The sequence below is a fragment of the Myotis daubentonii genome, chromosome 6 (assembly GCF_963259705.1).
Source record: "Myotis daubentonii chromosome 6, mMyoDau2.1, whole genome shotgun sequence".
NCBI lineage: Eukaryota > Metazoa > Chordata > Mammalia > Chiroptera > Vespertilionidae > Myotis > Myotis daubentonii.
The window spans coordinates 1,272,400-1,293,257 of NC_081845.1; the positions used below are offsets into that span (position 1 = coordinate 1,272,400).

Sequence of the window (20,858 nt, forward strand, 5' to 3'; positions counted from 1 at the left end):
CCTGCCCTCCCTGCCTTGCGCACGCCGCCAGCTCGGGGCGGAGGGACTGGCCGGGCACTGGTGTGTGCACCTGGGGCGAGGCAGAGCGGCGGCTCCCACACGGCTCCTGGGTACGAGATCGCTCTCCTAACGGGCGCAGGGACAAGCTCAGTGTCCGCCCTCGTCAGCCTCACGTCGCTGCGCAAACGTCACTCACTGTTCACTGGACCAGCGGTTCTCGACCTGCGGGTGGCGACCCCTTTGGGGTGGGACGACCCTTTCACAGGGGTCGCCTCAGACCATCGGAAAACACATATATAATTACATATTGTTTTTGTGATTAGTCACTATGCTTTAATTATGTTCAATTTGTAACAATGAAATTGGGGGTCACCACACCATGAGGAACTGTATTAAAGGGCCGCGGCGTTAGGAAGGTTGAGAACCACTGCACTAGACAGTCGCAGCTACTATTTCAGAATCCCGCCCCGGCCGGTGTGCTTCAGTGGATAGAGCGTCGGCCTGTGGACCCATGGGTCCTGGGTTCGATTCTGAGCATGTACCTCGGTGGCAGGCTCCTCCCCGGCCAGGGCCCTGGTCGGGCGTGTGCAGGAGGCAACCAGTCGATGTGTTTCTCTCACATCGATGTTTCTCTGTCCTTCCCTCTCTTCCTCTCTCTCTAACATCAATGGAAACATGTCCCGGGTGAGGGTTCACAGCAGGAAGAACGGTGCGTGGGGTTGTCGCCATCACACGGGCTCGGAGCAGGGAGCGTGACAGGCAGGTTTGGTCGCCGTCACCAGGGCCTCAGTGACGGCGTGCAGTGTTTCCAGGCAGTTTTGTCTCCATCTCCGCAGGTAACGGCTTTCATGGTTTCCGTGGGCTCCCTGGCCTGTCGGGGCAGAACTGTCTGTGTTGCTAAAGGTTCCACTGAAGCCGGAGCGCAGTCCGTGGGCATGACAAGTCCTTGCCGACTTCGGAAACACGGCAAGTGGGTGCCGGCCTCGGCCTGACTGTCCGCAGCGACTCTCAGGCACTTACGGAACCCAGCGCCCAGCCCGGCCAGCGGGGAAGAGTCCGTATCTGCCCCCGCGCCCCGCACTCCGGCCTTGCTGAGCTGTGCGCACGGCGCAGACGGTCGGTTCGGAGGGGAGGTTACGTTCTGCTTTTCCCGAGAAAAAGAAGCAGCCGTGAGGTGAAGTAGAAGGAGTCTGGGTGTGAACCGGAGACGCGGGTTCTGACAAAACTGGATCCTGAGCAAAGCGCCCGGGTCCCGGGGGACGTGTCCGCAGCCCCGGGATGTGCAGCCGGAGGAGAATCACCTGCCACAGCGAGGCCGGGACCCGCCGGCGGGGCCGTCACAGAGTCAGGGCCACAGCGAGGCCGGGACCCGCCGGCGGGGCCGTCACAGAGTCAGGGCCACAGCGAGGCTGGGACCCGCCGACGGGGCCATCACAGAGTCAGGGCCACAGCGAGGCCGGGACCCGCTGGCGGGGCCGTCACAGAGTCAGGGCCACAGCGAGGCTGGGACCCGCTGGCGGGGCCGTCACAGAGTCAGGGCCACAGCGAGGCCGGGACCCGCCGGCGGGGCCGTCACAGAGTCAGGGCCACAGCGAGGCCGGGACCCGCTGGCAGGGCCGTCACAGAGTCAGGGCCACAGCGAGGCTGGGACCCGCCGACGGGGCCGTCACAGATTCGGGGCCACAGCGAGGCTGGGACCCGCTGGCGGGGCCATCACAGAGTCAGGGCCACAGCGAGGCTGGGACCCGCTGGCGGGGCCATCACAGAGTCAGGGCCACAGCGAGGCTGGGACCCGCTGGCGGGGCCATCACAGAGTCAGGGCCACAGCGAGGCCAGGACCCGCCGGCGGGGCCATCACAGAGTTGGGGCCACAGCGACAGGGGCTCCAACAAACACACAGAAAGGCCCGTCCCGGGATAGACCCCAACCACCCGAGCCCCCCCTCACACACCCCTCTGAGCCCGCGAAGCTGTCTGCACGCAGCCGCGTCCCACGTCTTATCCGTGCTCCCAGGGGACACTCGCCGCAGATGGGAATCATTTAGACTCAAAGGGGTCGTGGTGGGTGGCGGGATCGGGTGGGTCTGAAGCCAACCCTGAGCTTTCCCTGCCCATGTAACCCAGGCGCCTCTGTGTGACTCAGTTTACCTCTGCGCACAGCATTAAGGGACAGGATGCCGCCGGGCTCTGTGTCTGAGACAAGCTGTGGTGAACACAGGACACGGGTTTGAGAAGAAATCGGTTCATGACCCTCAAGTGATAGCAGTAAACAGAGCAGGAGGAAAGGTGACCCAGCTTCCCAGCTCCCCCTGCCCCCCTGCACCACTCTCTCCCACCCCCTGCCCCCATTCTCCCTGATCCCCCGCCCTCTACACCCCCTGCCTCCCTCTCCCCCGCCCTCTGCTGCCCTCTCCCCCACCCCATGCTTCCCTCTCCCCCACACCCTACCCCCTCTCCCCTGCCCCTTCTCCCCATCCTCCCTGATCTCCCTGCCCCTTTCTCCTCCACGCCCTGCCTCCTTCTCCCCTGCCCCCTCTCCCCATCCTCCCTGATCCCCCTGCCCCTTTCTCCTCCACCCCCCATGCCTCTGGGCAGCCAGAGTCCCCGTGTCCCTGTCCCAGTCCCAGGCAGAGGGAGCGCCGCACTGTTTCCAAGTCTAGGAGTGAGAGTGCAAAAATGAGATCCCTGTGGGGACCCCAAAATAGAAACCCGGGGGAGGCCTCTCCTCCTCACACGGAGGCAGCGGGCCTGCAGAGCAGCTGGGGGAGTGAACTGTGCAGGATCCGGGCAGGCGAAGGGGCATGATGCGGGGGCTCATCCTGGGGCAGAACGGCTCCGTGTTCTAAGGACGAGCGCGACCACGTGACCCCATCTAACGGGATGTTACCAACATCAGTGACGTCAGCCTTGAGCCCAGTGCTTCTCCACGGGCACGAGGACTTTAAAATAAACAGAACTTAGAGACCACGGGCTCCCTGCCCTCCACGTGCCCCCTGCCTGTCAGCGTAGATCTGACCCCATGCTGCCTGCAGTGAGCCCCGTGTTAGGAGAGCGGGCAGAACGGGCCCCCAGCCCCGAGTCCTGCCAGGCCATGCCGAGGTGCTGGGCGCTGCCCTCGGAGTGGCTGGGGTCCCGCCCTCTGTGCACAGGGCTTCCTGGGCTGGGCGAGGGGTCTCCCAACACCACGTTCTCCTCATCAGCTCGCGCACGGTCCCTTCCTGAGCGCCTGCCGCAGAGCGCAAGGTGCTGTCGGAGCGGAGGCTGCAGGAGGACTGAGGCGACACCCTGTCCACAGTGGCGAATGATGTAATGGGAAGGGTGACACAGAAACCAATCATTAGCATGCGAGTTCAAGTGCGATCGTCAACATAATAGCCACGCAGTGCAAGGGGTTCGTGGATGCACCCCTAGTTTTCTCTGGGCACAGGGAGACGCATAAATGAAAGGCCCCGTTTGAGTTTCACCTTAAAAGATGGAGAGGACGCCTGGAGGCAGAGACTGGGGGGGGGGCGGGCAGGGGAGCCAGGGCAGGACAAGGGCAGGAAGGTGACCCGGACCGCCAGCTGCCGGGTCCAGCGGGACTGGAGAGATGAGCGTGAGGGCAGATGGGGACGAGAATGGGCACTGTGAGGGGCAGTTGGGTTGAGTTGGCCCGGGTGGCACAGCAGGTGGGGGCCGCCCAGGGCAGAGGTGCTAATCCGTGAGTGACGCGCGGACTGGATTGGATGACACCACCGGAGGGAGGTCAGCGGGAGCGCTCAGGCCGGGGCGGGGCTTGCGCAGGGGAAGTGAATCTGCAGACATTGCCAGGTGAGTGCCATGGGATCTGGTGATGGAAGGGGCGCCTCCTGGGCCGGGCAGCGCGTCCGAGTCTGGTGGCTGAGCCTTCGGGAGATGGACCGGGACCTTACAGAGGAGGGGGCTCAGACAAGGGGCAGGTGTCGGAGTGAATATTGTAAATGCAGACTGGGGGACGCCAACCGCACCAGTCACGCCGCCACCGCGTGGAAACGGAGAATTCCCAGACCTCGGTTGCTTTGGATTTTTCCTATTTTTAAGCTGTTGCTTAAAATACTTCCAAGCTGAAGTGCTTTTGCACTGTGCTTTCATGCTAGCAGCTGACATCTAATCACTCCTGAAAAGATGGGGAGACCCAGCGACCACCCCGCTTCCCGGCAAACAGTGACGGGAGTGGGGCCTCAGACTCCCTGCGCCGGCACCAGACCCCCAGCCGCTGTCCCTGAAGGAGGTGCGACCGCGGGCTCACTAAGGCAGTGATGGCACGGGCTGGGGGGGCTGGCACGGCACCAGGGAAACACGTGGGCCCAGGAGTGTGGCTGCACAGTGTGGAACGGCAGGGTGTCCCACGGGGACCTCACGTCTGTTCTCCACGGAGGAATTCTCTGTTTGTGCATGGTAGCTGCCTCATGTCCCTAGCAAACCTAAAAGTATTATTTAGGGTCACTGGCTTGTCCCCTCCGCTAGCCCAGGCGATGTGCCAACTCCTGGCTGAGAGATGGGGGGGAGAGAAGGGGCAGCTGACTCTTCTGCGTGAGTCTTCATTCTACACTCTGTCCCACGGCACACAGCTGCCCGACCCCCCCAACTGTCCATTCAGCCCATCTTGAAGTTTGTTTATTGTTTCAAATATTTTTATTGGTTTCAGAGAGGAAGGGGGAGAGAGAGAAACATCAATGATGAGAGGGCATCATGGATCGGCTGCCTCCTGCACGCCCCCCACTGAGGATCAAGCCCGTAACCCGGGCCTGTGCCCTGACAGGGAGTGGAACCGTGACCTCCTGCTTCATAGGTCGACGCTCAGCCACTGAGCCAGCCGGCCGGACAGCACATCTCTGATTTGCATGCACCAACCTTGTGCCTGGAGAATGCTCAGAGCACGCAGTCCCCGACTACCTCGTCAAGGGCCCAGGCCTCCTTTTCCTCAGGTTGTCACTGAGAAAATGACAGCAGCCCAGACAATAGCCGTCCGGTGCGAATGAATCAAAATTACACCTTTTTTTTTTTGGTCAGTTTGGCAAAATATATATTTCTTGGCGTGCCGCGGAATTTGAGTAGTTCACGTGCTGTGAGATGAAGAGACTGAAAATCGCTGCGCTGGACGGTCACCCTCCCGCTGCCGTTGCTGTTTTTAAATCGGTTTTCTAAGGGCCGGGCTCGCAGAGTGCGCGACGCTCCGCCTCCATTTCACCGTCCACGTGCTCAGGTGCCCGCGCGTCTTCGCGGGGAGTGAGGTCTCAGGGGTTTGGTCCGGAAGCGGCTCCCTCTGCTCTCCTTCTGGAAAGAGCTCTGGGAGGTAGCGTCTGAAGCTGAGTATTTCCTCTCAGGCGCCGCTCATGCTCTTCCACTCTTGCCGGCTCCCAGGGACAGGTCGCTGCGGCCTGGCGTCCCTGGGCAGAGACGTCTGTCTCGTCTCTGGTGGGTTTTTTGGTGGGGGGGGGGGGGGAGGAGGGGTCTGTTTTTGGCATTCTGCAGATTTAATAGGCCGTACGTAGGTATGGGTTTATTTTTACTTAATTCTTAACATTTGGGCACACGAGGATTGGTGTGTTTTATGAACCCTAAGTGCCCCCCACTGTTGTCGCCCCTCTTCGGCCCTGCCCACCCCTGTCCTGGCCTCGCGCTGAGACGCAGAGGCAGGCTGGCTGCTTCTCTCTCTGGCTTCCGTACCGCCCACCCTGCCCTTCTTACGTCCAGTGTTTTCGACTTTCTGGTTTTCATTCTGTCGCTTTTCAGCAGATCTGACTTTTCCTTTATTAACCCTTTCTTGGACTTGGTCTACACTGCTGTTTATCTACTGAGTTTTTTAAATTTAAATTATTATAGTTTAATTTTTAGAGTTTCACTTACATTCACAAATCGGCTTGATTGTTGTATCATCTCTAACTTCTTTGGAATGCTGTCAAGCCCCCTTTCTGTTTTTTAAACATGTTAAGCAGACATTTTACATTATTTATACAAAAATGTCAGCCCCTGCGTCTCACAGTCTGATTCTGCAGTCTGTTATGTCTGCTGACTCCCGTTCGGCGTAGCTCATTTCCTGGTGTATTTGCACTTGTGATGGTGGGTTGCGTCCCTCAGCCGTTCTCTGCATCTGAGCTTTGAGGCAGGTCTAAGGCGTGACTCAGGGGACTGACGCTGCTGTGCCTAGTCCTTGGGGTGCTTCCATCGGGCCCTTTGAAAAGGCAATTGGCCATTGGCTGGGCGTTTTTCAGGCCGCTCCCTCCTGCCCTGGGGAGTGGGGAGTGGGGAGGGGGCTGGCCTCCCACTGGAGCTGCAGGAATCTGGGAGGAAAGAGGCCCCTCTCTCACCGCCTCCAGGCGCACACGGAGGGGCTCACCTCACAGTGCGCTCCGCGAGGGTCCTACCCTCTGCAGGGGGCTCTCTCCCCTCCTGCCTGTGGCCAGCCATCTCCAGTCCCCCCCCCCATTCTCCAGGCCTGGGAAACCTCGGCCACAGGGCACGGGGCTGACAGACTCCAGGACAGGTGCCCCTCACAACACCGGGGAATAGCGCCTCAGCCTCCTTTTTGGCCTAAATTCGTTCCCCCCACTTACTATTGGATCAGCCATGCTTTCAAAGGGTGAGGATTTCCCCCTCGTTTATCCAGCACTTCTCTGTGTCTCAGGAAACCGCTTCCACACGTGTAATCCATGGAGAGCCAAGATTGGGGCCCGCCCGCCTCCTCCCTCTGATGGGCCGCGCCTACACCCCCTGTGCTCACGCCCTGAGCGTTTCTCATAGGTGTGCGTCTCGATGGCAGCATTTCGCGCCGGACCTGCTGCGATGCCTACGAAGTCTCTCTAAACGGTGCACATTTGCTGAAAAGAGTGGCAGCAGGGACCCGTCCTCCTTTGTGCCCGTTCCAGGTCTCGAGAGACTTCCCTGTGATGAGGGCTTTATTTTTCCTTTTTAAGACGCAGACACCCTTCCTGCTATAGTTTAATCTGTTTCCTCTTCCTGCCGACCCCCTCCTTTCAAAGTCCCTCTGTAATCCGTGTATAGGCTCTGGCCGACCCAAAGTAGCCCCTCATTTCTCCACTCACTGCTGTTTCCGTAAAAACCCGGGTGAGGAGCGACCATTTGGCCGGGCCCTGCCGAGGCGTTGGGGGGCATAGTGAAGGGTTTGACCGGATGGAGCAGGCTCATGTGTAAGTGGCTCGTTGTGTATGGCCGTTCGTGATGTCGTAAAGGTCCAGTGGCCCCCGGCAGGAGAAAGGTCCCCACCCCTGGTCTATACGGTTAGACCAGACGCTCCGTTGCTGTCCGTCGTCGCGGCAAAGCTCCCCGGGAACAGGCGGGGTGAGAAGAGCTGCCTCCTGCGGCCCCTCTGGCCTGCGGGAGCTGCCACACGCCCCTCCCACACAAGCCCTGGGAGTAGAGGTCGCGCGGCGAACAGCCCCTCTGTGCCCTGAGCAGCGTTCACCCCTGCGCGGTGCTCCGTCCCCACAGACAACAGATGTCATGGTGGGGCTGGCAACGAGGGAGGCGCCCCGCCCCGCCCAGGGCATCCTGTTCTCCGGAGAGTGGGTCTCCCCGGCTGGGGAACAGCTCAGCATCTGCTTAATTGGCAGCGTTATTTGTCCTTGAAATGTTGAAATTTTATACCGCCTGTGTCTTGGGGACTGGGTAGGACTGTTCATTAGTCATCACGAGGTCCTGTCTGTGCCAAGTCCTCAGTCACCCTGACCTGCAGGGCCCGCCTCCCTACCTGCCCGGGAGTGTCTCCTCAACCCCAGGAGTCGCCCCAAATGCCCCTCACCGCCTAGACTTCTCTAGTTAGGATCGACTTCTCATTTATCTCCATTCACATAGCATTTCTCTTCTTTTTTAAAATTATTTTATAATTAAATTTTTAGATATTTTTAATATGTTTTTATTGATTTTTTTTTTAGAGAGGAAGGGAGAAGGATAAAGAAATAGAAACATCGATGAGAGAGAAACATCATGGACTGGCTGCCTCCTGCACGCACCCCCACTGGGGATTGAGCCTGCAGCCTGGGCATGTGCCATGACTGGGAATCAAACAGATGACCCCGTGGTTCCTGGGCCAGTGCTCAACCATTGAGCAACACTGGCTGGAGCACATAGCGTTTCTCATGTCTCCTCGCTTTGCATACAAAGGGCATTGTGGGTGTCTGCTCACTTTCCTTCTCTCCCACGCCACGTGGACATCCGGAGGTCAGGGCCATGTGACCGCTTCTGCATCCCTAACGCGAGCCCAGCCCAGGGCTTGGAGGTGACTCACAGTCATCACTCGGCCTGAATGGAGTGCCTGTTGCCCGCCCGTGCTCTTAGACATGGAAGGAGCCGCGGGGTTCAGTCCATGTGCTGTGCTTAGGTCCGAGAGAAACTCAGGCAACAAGCAGAGGTAACGGGTGCGCCGAGCTCCGCGTCGCCTCCCCAAGCCCCGCACCCCTCATCTGGGCATCAGCCTTTGTGAAGTTCGCTGTCCTCCTCCGGCATTCGGACCCAGGTGCGTGGGCCTGGCACCCCCCGGCGTGGTGGTCTGAGGGCTTCCTTGTAGAGCAGCGGTTCTCAACCTGTGGGTCGCGACCCCTTTGGCAGTCGAATGACCCTTTCACAGGGGTCGCCTAAGACCATCCTGCATATCAGATATTTACATGATGATTCATAACAGTAGCAACATGACAGTTATGAAGTAGCAACGAGAATAATTTTATGGTTGGGTCACAACATGAGGAACTGTATTTAAAGGGCCAGAAGGTTGAGAACCACTGTTGTAGAGACACGGGCATTGTGGCCGATGGGTGGCTGCAGGGAGGTTGACCCACCTGTCTTACCAGGACAAAGGCAGCAGATGTGTCCTAGCCACGACAGGCACTCCCAGGTGCAATACGAAAGCTTCCTTTTCTCTTGTTGGGGCTGTCCACGTTCAGTAGGACAGTCCTTGCATCCACGTTTGGGGGAGTCATGGCTGTCCCGGGAGATGTTTCCTTTCCAGCCCGTCACACCCAGGCCTGTGCCCTGAGCCGGCAGTGGGCACGCTGTGCGGTCAGCCTGGCTAGTCCCCCTCCGCCCCCCCCCCCCCCAGCAGCTCGGTGGAGATGGCCCTTCCCTGGTCCCGGAGCTGGTGATCAGCCGGTCCAGTGTCTGTCAGCTGCTCTCTGCCAGGGCAGCACCAGGGCATACCCCACCTGTCTTCGCATTTGCTGAGAGCTGGGGTGCCAGAGTGGGGTGCGTGTGTGTGTGGGGGGGGGGGGGGGCTGACCATGGCGGGAGCGGGGGTGAGAAGCTGGTTCCCAAAGCAGGAATGATCGCCCTCCAGCAGAACCCTGCAGGGAAGCAGGAACCGGTTTTGACACGTATTTTCACTGTCGATTCCCTGTGGGAACACAGAGCATGCCACTGAGCCGTGTCCACCGAGCAAGGTGGTGCAGCGCCCACATCCACACACACCCTCCGTGCTGGCCGCTGGGCCTGCAGCGCCCATTAACCCCGAGACCTCGCCTGCGACCTGACGCAGCGTGAACTTGCCAGCTCTCCTTGGGGTCACCTGTCACTTTAGCACAGGTCGCCTGTCACAGGTATTCGTGCAGCTTTTGCTTCTGCCCAGGGGGTGGCATGACTCGTGGATTTTCACAGGTTGCCCGCCTAACTGCCGGGTTAGGGAGGGTGGCCGTATGCTAATGAGATCGTTGGGCCCGGTCTTCAGCTTACACTGAACACGTGGACATTGCACAAGATAAACAAGACAGAGCTGGGACTGCCTCCAGCCCTCCCGCAAGCATTTGTAGAAAAAAAGTCTGTTTCCCTTTAAGGCAAATCCCTTGCCGCCTGCACCCAGCAGCTGGCCTGAGAGCCCAGCCTCCGGACACGCTCCTGCAGGCCCTGCTGGGTCACGCGTTCGGATAATATTCTATATATGGAGTCGAAGGTCAGGGAGAACGGATGTGTCTTTGTTCTCCAGCCACTGCCAAGGGCGGCTTTCCCAGCCCCTGCCCGTCCCCGACCACGTGGGGATCTTCTCATCACCGGGGAGTGGCGGGTGGACCTCCACCGCTGGGCGCCCCCTGCAGGGCGGGGGAGGGGGGAGGGGGTGCAGAGCGCACGCGCCCCCCGGATTTGGTTCCATTCCCTAGAAGTGTTGGCTAATCAAAAATTAAAGTTTTGTTCGGCACAGAAGAACATTGTGCCGAAGTATGCACATGTCTGTTTTAAGGAAAGGAAACATACTGACACCCTTAAACTGGAACAAGCACCCGCAGGATTAATGGAGCAGAACCCAGACCCCATAGCGAGAACCAGCGCAGGCACAGCGAGCGGCCGCCCCACCCACCGGGCGGCGCAGCGGGATGTCCTGGGCGGGGCTCATTAGGCATGCGCCACGGAGGGCGCTGATTGGCGGGAGCGGGGCGGGGGCGGGGCGGCGCTGCAGGGAGTGAGTACTACCGACAAGGAAGGGGGCGGGGGAGGAGTGAGCGCCTGGCGTGGAGCGGCGGGCGCTGATTGGCGGCAGCGCAGGAGAACAAGGAGTGGGTGTGGCTGGGCGTGGCGGCGGGCGCTGATTGGGCGCTGGTCTTTGCGGGGTTGGAGAAAGAGGCGGGAGCGCCCGGGGCGGCGGGCGTTGATTGGCGAAGGTGGAGCTGCCGGGTCCTCGCCCCGAGGCGGCAGCTGGAGGGGCTGGAAGAGGAGGAGGAGGGATCGCTGGCACCGGCCGCTGTGGCCGCCCGGCCTGCCCTTTGTGCCCGCAGCCCGTGCCCCGCGCGGATGGCCGCCCCGCCGGGCTCCCCGGCCACGCGCGCCCGCCCGCGGACCTAACCGCCGCGCCGGGGCTGCGCCGGGGATGCGCGTCCCCGGGCCTGCGGCTCCTCCCGGCTGCGCGCGGGCGATGGAGCTGAGCATGAAGAAGTTCACGGTGCGCAGGTTCTTCTCCGTGTACCTGCGCAGGAAGTCGCGCTCCAAGAGCTCCAGCCTCGGTCGGCTCGAGGTAACGCATCGCCCCCCGTGCGCGCAGGGTCCGGGTCCGCGCCGCGCCCCGCGCCTGGAGATGCTGCGGGCGGTCGCCGGCCATCCGAGCCCTGCCCATTGTCACATGCACGGCGCCCGCCCCACAGACGCCTGCCGGTCCGAGCGCTGAAGTTGTCGGAGAGCTGGTCCGGTTTCCCTCAGACCCACGGGTATTGTTGGGACTTGGTGATCACGGGACCAGCCGCGTTCGGTCGGGGCAGGCTTCGGGCGTCACCTCCGTGCTCGGGGAGGAGGGCTGGCCGGTTCCTGGGGGGCGCCCCTCGGAAGCCCCGAGTGCAGGACCTCCCAGCCCTGCCCTGCGCGGTGCGGGTGGGTTTGTGTGACCGCCGCCCGGAGCCGCACAAAGCACCCCGCGCGGTGCCGATGGATCGTTGGTGGGTTTGAGTCAGGGGAGGGGGTGCAAGAACGGATGGGTGCTCAGCCACACCAGCCAGGCGGCCGGCCGCGAGTGCTGATGCAATACCCCTGCAGGTGCGGGGCTGAGACCCATTCCCCGGACCCGACCCGGGAGAGCCTGCCCTGTCCCTGCCCCTGTCCCTGCCCCTCCTTTGTGGTCCTCGGGTTCCCAGTCATCCGTGGACGCTTCTCCGATGTGTTTTTTATTCAACAACCCAATCTTATTCTCTGCAGCCCCGTGTCCACATCACGTTGTTGAATCTATAGATGATGAAACGGTGAAATAGTTCAAGTGGAAAGAGCCCCGGGGATGGAGGGGGCGGTGGGCAGGGCGTCTTCCCTGGGAGGTTTCCTGGGAGGGTCCTTGCTGGTCACACGCAGGCGGCCCCTGGGAGGTCTGGCTTGTCTGTTTCTAGGGAAGTCGAGTCCTGGGAACAAAGTCCCATTCTTCATCTCGGTTTCTTTGTTCAAGCGGCCACGATGTGAGACACAGCAGGGCTCGGTGACAATGGAGACCTTTGGGCAAAGCTCAGGGGCAGACAGGAGAGCAGAGGGAAGGACTGCTTTCAGAAGTTTCTGTTATGGCCTCGAATTTAAAGCTTCGGAAAGGGTCTTATCGGCTGGTTTACGATGGGAAAACATCTTTCCAAACAAATGCAACTTATTAGTGAAATCATGGGGCGGGCAGATGGGACATCGGTTCACGGGGATGCGTCCTGTCCTGGGTCTTGGGTGCGTTACAGCACGAGTTGACAGAGAACCTTATCCCTGATGCACCCTGACTCCCCCAGGCACCGGGCTTGTGGCACAGCTGCCTGCTCCGCTCATTCATCCTTCCCGAGGGGAGGCACACGGGTGAGCGGCTCCCGGGGCTCAGGGAGACCCTGGGGACCCCGGAGGGTTAGGAATCGACAGCAGGTGCGCTGGCCTTGGGGTTAGGGTTCCACGGAGAACTGGGCTGTGCGAGCGCCACACAAATATCATGGGGCCTCGTGGAGGGTTTAGAGATGACAGCTCGTCAATGTGAACATGACCATTCCTGAAAACCACTGCTGAACGTCAGAGCCGCAGGGCTGACCATCGGGGAGGAATGGGTTCATCAGCGCGCAACCAGGGAGCATTCACCCCACCCGCGGCCGGCGCCTGGCGCTGGAGAGCAGCACCACTAATAACTAATTAATAACTAATAACTAACAACTAATAACTAATAGCTCTGACCAGCACTGACACAGCTCTCCACTCCCGCATGTGCGCTCACCAGCCTCTGCCAGGGATGCTCCTGAAACTGTGGGTAGGCTGTCTGACATCCACATGCTACTGCTGGGGGCAAAAGCCTGACAAACTGGGGGCCTTGCTGAAAGCTTACCAAGTAATTCACTCTGCACGTGTTTGCCCAGGACCTGCCACGGGGCCTGCCCTTTTCTGGGCATCGTAGCCCGAGAGACAGGACCCAGATCCGGGCCTCAGGGTGCCTCCCCGTCTCGGGGACCCAGCAAGTGGCTGGCCCTGGGCGCTGGTCCATATTCCTGCCCAGCTCCTCTTGTCGTTTCCCAGGGAAGCCTGCCTCTGGCCGTCTGCTCGCAGCAGGTTCTACGCTGGAACCACTCGCCAAGAAGGTAGAATCTAGGAGGGGAGGGCTGTCTCAATTTGAGGTTGAATAAAACACTCAACAGATGCATATTTCCTGTGTTTTGACTAATGAAAAAGATAACACATTTGGCCAAAAGAAAAAAAAGTTTGTTGTTTCTTTGAAATTTATATTTTTATTTTTTTATTTTTTTGTTTTTTATTTTTTTTGAAATTTATATTTTTAAATATATGTGGAACCCAGCCCATATGGCTCAGTAATTGAGCCTCGACCTATGAACCAGGAGGTCATGGTTCAATGCCCAGGTTTTGGGCTTGATCCCCAGTGTGGGATGTGCAGAAGGCAGCCGATCAATGATTCTCTCTCATCATTGATGTTTCTCTCTCTCTCTCTTCCTCTGCCTTTCTCTCTGAAATCAATCTATCTATATAAAAGCCTAAGCGACCGTTCAACCAGTAGCTATGATGCACACTGACCACCAGGGGGCAGATGCTCAACGCACAGGCATGGAGACATGGAACAGACTGATGAATCTCGGAGGCAAGGGGGAAGGGGGAGGGCGGGAAGAGATGAACCAAAGATCTCATATGCATACTAGAGTCCTGGTGCATGGATTCCTGCACCGGTGGGGTCCCTCGGCCTGGCCTGCGGGGATCGGGCCGAAACCAGCAGTCTGACATCCCCCGAGGGGGTCCTGGATTGCGAGAGGGACTGGGCCTCTAGTATCTATAATTTAAAAAATTGGTTTTTTGAAATTCAAAATCTAGTGACAAAAACGGGAAAGTGGCAGTCGTTACTTTAAGTTTAAAACAACATCATCTTTATTTAAAAGGCTGCCGGGAGAGACAATGTTTCGTGCTCGCTTTTAAGTTTCACTTCACATCTAGAGCCCAGCACTGGGCGAACTCTAACCAGCAGAGAAGCCAGGCTGCTTAATCCGGCCTGGGAGCAGCTTATGAGCCACAGTTTAAATAGTTTGGTTGCGTCGCGCCGACCTAGATGGCCACATGGGTAACCCTGGTGGGGCGGTTCTGGGCTCTCTCCGGGGAGATGGGGTACCTTGCATAAACTCCTCTGCCCGCCCGCGTGCTGGGAAGGTGTCTGCCAGGCCCTCACCCCCAGAAAACTGTGACTTCAGCAGCGCTGCCTGAGAACCCCAGCCCCCGCTCATGCATCAGCCCATTTTACAGATGAGAACACGGGGCCCAGGGAGCAGTGACTGCGTGTGCCCTCCTCCTGAAGTGCTTAAAGGAAGTCCCTAACGGAAGAGCTGCCTATGAGTCACTGTAGACATCTTGTCGGTGGTGTTGGCCTTCGCCATATCTCAGATGAGGCAGGAGGAAGCTGTTTTAATTTTTAAAAGGGAATCGCTCTGGGGGTGCTTTGGAATGTGCTCCACGGCCTAGTTACCCCGAGAGCCTTCTCTGGGCGTGAGGACGTCCCGATGAACGGGCTCTGCCTCAGAGGCACTGTAACTGCACTCTCGCTTCTGCCTTTCAGAAGCTCTAGCCTCGCTTTTCTTCCTGTGAAATGGGTGTGCACTAGCCCTCCCTCCCGGGGTTAAGACGACGTGTGAGGACCTAGGGTGGGGCTGGACGGTGGAAGCGCTGGGCAGCACAGTCAGCTGCGGATGCGTAACCGCTTCCCGGGTTGGCAGTGCTCCTCGTCCTGCCCGAGCGCCACCCGGAGGCCCTGCCCTGCCCGAGTGCGGGTGCCCTCGCGGCCCCGTGAGCTCAGGCGGCTTCCAGAGCCAGGAAAGCCCAGGCTGATGTCCCAACGTGGCCGAGCTTCGGGGAAGAGTCCTCCCACTTGGCTCCCGTGTCCTGAGAGCCACCAAAGGCAGGATGGGCCGCGCAAGCTCCACGCCGGACGGGGCTGGGCCAGGCGACGGGCTGGCGGGAAGGGTGTGGGCTTAGAATGAATGAAAGTGACAGGAGTTACTCAGGGTCAGAGTTTCTACCAGTTCCCTAAAGGCATCACACTCCATTCCCTTCTGGAGTGGCTGCTTCGGCGGGTCCCCCAGGCCGGGCTTGGCCCTGTGACCTGTTTGACATTCTGACTGAAGGACAGTTGGGGGGAGTAAGAAGGACAAAACACGAGATTTTCACCTGGGACGCGATCGTGGAAACTGCTGCTGCGAGGAGAGTTTTACTTTTCGGCTCACTTGTCACCCGCTCGAGTCGTGCACAGCGTGTACACCGTGTGCCTCGCGCTGAGTGATGCGGGAAAAGGCTGCTCTCTGCCCTCGGTGAACAGAGCATCTAGCGCAGCGGTTCTCAACCTTCCTCATGCCGCGACCCTTTAGTACAGCTCCTCATGTTGTGACCCCCAATTTCATGTTACAAATTGAACATCATTAAAGCATAGTGATTCATCACAAAAACAATATGTAATTATATATGTGTTTTCCGATGGTCTTAGGCGACCCCTGTGAAAGGGTCGTTCGACCCCCGAAGGGGTCGCAACCCACAGGTTGAGAACCGCTGCTCTAGCGAGAGTCGCAAGAAACATAAATGCAGATGGGGAGGAGGCGCGTTAAGTGCCGGTGGGCCGTCAGGACACACGTGTCTAAGGGAAAGCGCGGCTTTGAATGTGGGGAGGCTAGGACGGGTTCGTCTGTGTGAAGTGGGACCAGCGGCCGAGACCCTCCTCAGCGTCCCCCGAGGTCCGTGCTGGTCACATCAGCGAAGCTACCCGGGCACTGACGGCTCAGAGCGTCTCTGGGAGGCTCTGCTTTTAGCTGACGGAGCTGGGAGAGGTTGTGCTGCACCCACAAACCCCCACCCCCCGGCGTTCTGTGTTTGCTGATGTATTTACACTGTAATAGCCAAGAAATTAAACGCAAGTGGGAATTATCAGCGACTGGTTAAGCTGCAGTGTGACTTAAGCAAGCGGGTCAGACACAAGCATGTTCAGTGCAAACCACCGCTCAGCGTCTGGGGTTCGCAGCTGTCAGAGTCTCCACGCGGGCGAGCGGCCAGGAGCCGTCCCGGTGCAGCTGCGTTAGCCGCGAGGCCGCACCCCGCCGGCCGAGGAGGATGTGCGGGGCCCACGCGGCTGCGAGGTCCCCCAGCGGGAGCCGGTGTTTGGAACCACGGGATGTGCGTGGACGAGGACTGTCCCCCAAACTCTACCCAGCGCCCCTGAAGCCTCTCCTCGACCTCTGTGGGGCCTGCACACCCCGCTTAGCAAGAATCCTGCTGAGTGGGTTTAGAGAGGACCCCTCCCTCCCGCCATCCGTGATCGCCCTCAATTTCTGACCTAATTCTCCTCCCACCCTCCCCCAGGCAATGCCTCAGCAAGGACCCGGGGGGTCAGTTTGGAGCAGGGGTGGGGAACGTCCTGCCCGCGGGCCGCATAAGGCCCACAAATCCATCTGGTCTGGCCCTGCCAAGGCATTGGGCTGAGGCGATCAAATGTTTGACCAGATGGAGCAGGCTCACGTTTAAGCTGATAATTCCGTGTGGCCCGTGAGCGATGTTATAAACATCCAATGGCCCCGGCAGGAAAAAGGTCCCCACCCCTGGCTTAGAGAGACTCGGCTGTCCCTTAGGACATCTCCATCCACCGCTGCCCCCCTCCGCCCCCGCCCCCCGCCCCCCAGCCTTGAATCCCCCTCTTCCTCATGGTCTTGGAGCTGGGCTCATCCCTCTCCCTCTGCGGGTCCCTGAGGAGTCTCCTCGTGTCTTTGGCGAGTGTCAGGCAGTAGCGCTTAGTGGGTTTGCATGTGCCCCTTGAGACCTGTTAAAGGCGCCCAGGACGGCTGATCAGGGAGGCCCGCTCAATTCTAGCTACCAATGCAGCGGCCACTTCTCCTCCAAGTCTGGCTCGCAAAGGTCCCGGCCCCGCAGGCGGTGTTCCTGCCCCCGATGCCCGCAGAGCCTGGCACAGGGCCCCGCGCTCTGCCCTGGACGGGCCCCCTGGCTGGCTTCCCCGCCTGGCCCCTCACACTCCCTGCCCTCCTGCGGGCCTGTCCAGCCGCGTCACCCCTCTGCACTCCTGTGACATGGGATCACGTGTCATAACGCCAGTCCAGGTAACCGAGTGCTTGCCAAGGGCACGTGCCTCGTCAGGGAAGAGCCCGCTCTGGGCTCCGGGCGCCGCACGCGTGGGCCTAGGTGCCCCCTCCCTCCCCTCCGAGCACACGTGTTCCAGGTTCGCGTCATCACCAGGAGCCGCAGTTCCAGCCGTAACTGTTAAGGTTACGAGAGCGAGGGTTCCATCCACGTGGCTGTGGGTTTAACATAATTCATGGAGAAGCCGCTCTGGGGGAGCAGGGACGGCGCTCGCTGCGGGAGTCAGCCATGGCTCAGGCTCAGCGCCGGCAGAGGGAGGGCAGCCGGCAGAAACGGTCTGCTCCGGCTCTTTACAGAAGAGAGTTGTTTCTCCTTCGGCTGTTCTACTCTCCCATGTCCTGTAAGCTTCAGCCCACCGCGTGGCCCAGTGGCTGAGCGTCGGCCTAGGAACCAGGTGGTCAGGGTTTGATTCCCGGTCAGGGCACAGGCCTGGATTGTGGGCTCCATCCCCAGTGTGGGGCGTGCAGGAGGCAGCCTATCCATGATTCTCTCTCATCACTGATGCTTTTATCTCTTTTTCCCTCTCCCTTCCTCTCTGAAATCAATAAAAACATATATATATATATATATAAAGTAGTAAGGTTCAAAAAATGAATCCAAAAGTGGGCACTTAGGCTATTGGCCGCTGCGGCCCCAGTTGCCAGAAGAAAGAGGATCTACACGAGACGGACAGGGGAAGCGAGACCCGCGGGAGGATTCGTGGGCCACACGGTCACCGCTGGGATCCCGGGGCCACGAGCCAGGACGGAGGCGGCTTTGCTGTGTGAGTCCTGCCCGAGCCCGCCTGGGACTGGTGGGCGGGGCCTGGCACCCAGGGGCGGAAACCGAGGACCATGTCAGACGGTACTGTGGCCCCTGGGAATGTTTGTCAGAGCCCCCGGACGGGTGTACGGAGGGCACGGCGTCTGTGCCGAAAGCCCCCACGCGGCAGCTCACCAGGTCTCGGGCACTTCCCCAAGCCCTTCAGAGCCAAGTCCTCCAGGGACGTCGCTCTCCCGGGCCAGCAGGCCGTCGTGGCCGCGCTCTGGTGCGTTTGGAGACACGTGGTGCTCCACATGCCGTTGGCGCATCTCCTGTTTCCCAATACACGGCGGGCCCTGAGCAGCGGCGGGCACAGAGCATGCCCAGGGCTCCCCACCCTCACCCTGCACGCCACACACACCCTCCTCCCGGAGGAAGAGGCGAGGGCGCTGGCCTGGGACGCTCCGATGCTGTGGGTCCATGAGGGTCTGTGCACGCAGGTGCTGTAGGCACCAGTTTGGAAATGTTGGTGGAAGTCTGCCAATCCTCACCAGGAAGGACATGGATGGGTCTTCATAGCATGTGTATTGGGAAAAGATAATAATACTTTTAAATGTACGTTTCCAAACATAGAGACACGTTTTCAGATTTTCCGGTTTCATTGAGATGGTAAATGGGGAAATTGAAATTAGGTTTTTAAAAATTCATTGAAAAGATGAAGTGTATTATTTTTACGTTTGCAGTTATTCTTTATTCTTCCGTGTGCTTTGGGGGTAAGGATGCTTTTGTCCATTTTCTGTGCACTTTTCTTTCTCATCAAAATCTCCAGTCTAACATGTTGACTATGTAAATAATAACTCAAAGAAGGATTCAAAACAAGATAGAAATGGGCATTTATTCTAGAAAAGCTGTTCTGCTTATTATACCTAGCCTCCCGCTTCCGAAAGTTATCCAGTTATAACTCTACATAACGAACGATTCTGCAGATTCATTTACTGAAATGGGTTTTGTGAGAACACCTCAGCACGGTTTGCTTTGCGTTGCATCCCTATGCCTACGGCCAACTCGGTGCCGGCCCCGCCTCTGACGGTCCTACTTCAGTAAATCACCGGGAGGGACCTGTTACCAGACGACGGACAAGACTCCGTAGGCGGCTCCAGGCCGGCAGCCCTCTGCCCTCCCGGGGCGTGGCCACGCGCTGGCTGTGAGCACCTGCTTCGGTGTCGGAGTCATGGAGCCTGTGACCTACTTGCCCAGCGTTTTATCTGCGTTCGCCAGGAGCTTTCTCCTTTGAATGGTGTCCTGAGCGTCCGCTTGGCCGCGCTGGGCAGCTAGGTCTTTCGGAATCATCTCCCGTCCGCCCTCTGCCACGGGGTCCGAGTTGGTGGGAGTATCTGTTATTCACAGGAGAGACCGCGCTCGCGCGTCCTCCGTGATGCCTGAGTGTGAACAGGGCTCGCTTTTCCCACCTTCGCGCCGCACGGCAGGAACGCCTCGCCTCTCGGCCGCCGCGCCGGGACACCTCTCCCCGGGCACCTGGCGCTGGCCTTGCCGCTCCTGGCAGTGCCTTGTAGTAAGAGGTGTTGTGGTGACATACATGGAAGGAGCTATAACGGGAGGCTGGAGCGGAGAGAAATCCAACGGGAATAAGAGAGTAGTACTCCTGGCCGTCGCTTTACTTCGTCCCTGGAGTGGCCTGGCGCGACAACAAGTCTGGGTTGGCGTCTACGCGTCAGGAAGCCAGGTTTTTACCTATTTTTAAGAAAAGAGCAGGAATGAGAACCAGACTATACGATTCAAAGCGAGTAGCTTCTCTTTATGCCGAGGTGAGTGTAGAAAGGCATGGCCCGGGGCCCCGACTGTCCCAGTTGGCGGCCTCCCCAGTGCTGGGCAGTCACAGCCAGTAAGACGTACCCGACAGGACACATCCCAAATGAAGTTGGCTTCTGGCCACTCAGCCTGTGCTCCGCGCGTGTCGATGCGCCCAGGTCGGTGTGACTCTCACGCCCTGCCGGCCGCCCTGCAGCCACCACGATGTCATCTCCCAGACGGCAGGTCACTGCCTCCGCGGCCGGGCAGCCGTGTGCTCTCTGCACTGACCCTGAACGCAGGTGCAGACCAGGGCTTGGCCTCCGCCTCCGCTCGGGCCCTGATGTAAGCATTCGTGCGGGGCTGCAGTGTGTGGAGGAGAGCCCTCGGGGTGCGTGGGTGTGTGGGATCTTATCTTTCTGTGAACTCCCCCTCTTCCCGGGGCCAGGCCACGGGACTCCAGGTTTCCAGGGAACCCTAGTTTGAGAACCACCAGTCTAGACAAGTGTCTCTCCCCGGGGGAGGAACTAAATAGCAGCTTCCTTGTCTCACCTCCAGCCGCGCGTCCCACAGCGCAGGAACCGCAGGAACCGTGGCTCCCCCTCTGCCCTGCCCGCGTCCCCGATGTCCGCCGCCAGCGCCTGCACCCGCTGAGCCCATTCTGCGCTCCGGAAGTGGAGCGCCAGGCACACCCGCCTCACATTGTCCCGTCATCCCTGCCGAGTTCCTGTTTCTCGCTCGTACGCGCTCTATTTTTAAAAGGCAGCCTTAGCTTCCGGTTGTGTGGATGGGGAGTAAACAGGACCTGGTGTAAACGTGTGTCAGCCGTGGGAGAGACGGAATGAACAGCCCCAGAGCGACTGCCGGCCCCACGGCCACGCGGGAGGCTGAGCGCTTTCCTCCAAGGACAGACCTGGGCATGGGGGGGGGGGGGCTCCCTAGGCTCCGAGGGGACAGCTGGCGCTCGGCTCCCCAGCTCCTGCCATGCCGCCTTCCCCATGAGGCCATCCAGATCCAAACAGTGGTCACGATGCCCTGCTTTCCAGGAGCCTCGGAGTCACTCGGGTGTCCTCTCCGCCCTTGAAATGACCCCGAGCCCGTCACCGGGGCTTCTCGGAGGAATACTCTCTCCCGCGCACACAGGCGGGTGAGTGAGCTGAGAGCGTGTGGGCCAAGCATCTGTGCACTGGTAGCGCCGGCGGGACAAGTTCCCGTGGCCATGGAGGTACTTGTTAGCAG

General features: G+C 59.6%; 1 protein-coding gene across 3 annotated transcripts in view; it reads left to right on the forward strand.

Moving 5' to 3' along the window:
- RPS6KA2 (ribosomal protein S6 kinase A2) overlaps nt 1-20,858 on the forward strand; it is an 87,310-nt gene that overhangs the window by 26,186 nt on the left and 40,266 nt on the right. The window contains exon 1 of one of the 3 annotated variants that reach the window (XM_059699863.1): nt 10,600-10,968. The exons of the other annotated variants lie outside the window; for them this stretch is intronic. Within the exon in view, the coding sequence (XP_059555846.1) occupies nt 10,825-10,968 (144 nt within the window). The 5' untranslated portion in view covers nt 10,600-10,824. Of the gene's footprint in view, nt 1-10,599; nt 10,969-20,858 lie in introns of those variants that run through there. 3 annotated transcript variants of the gene reach the window in all.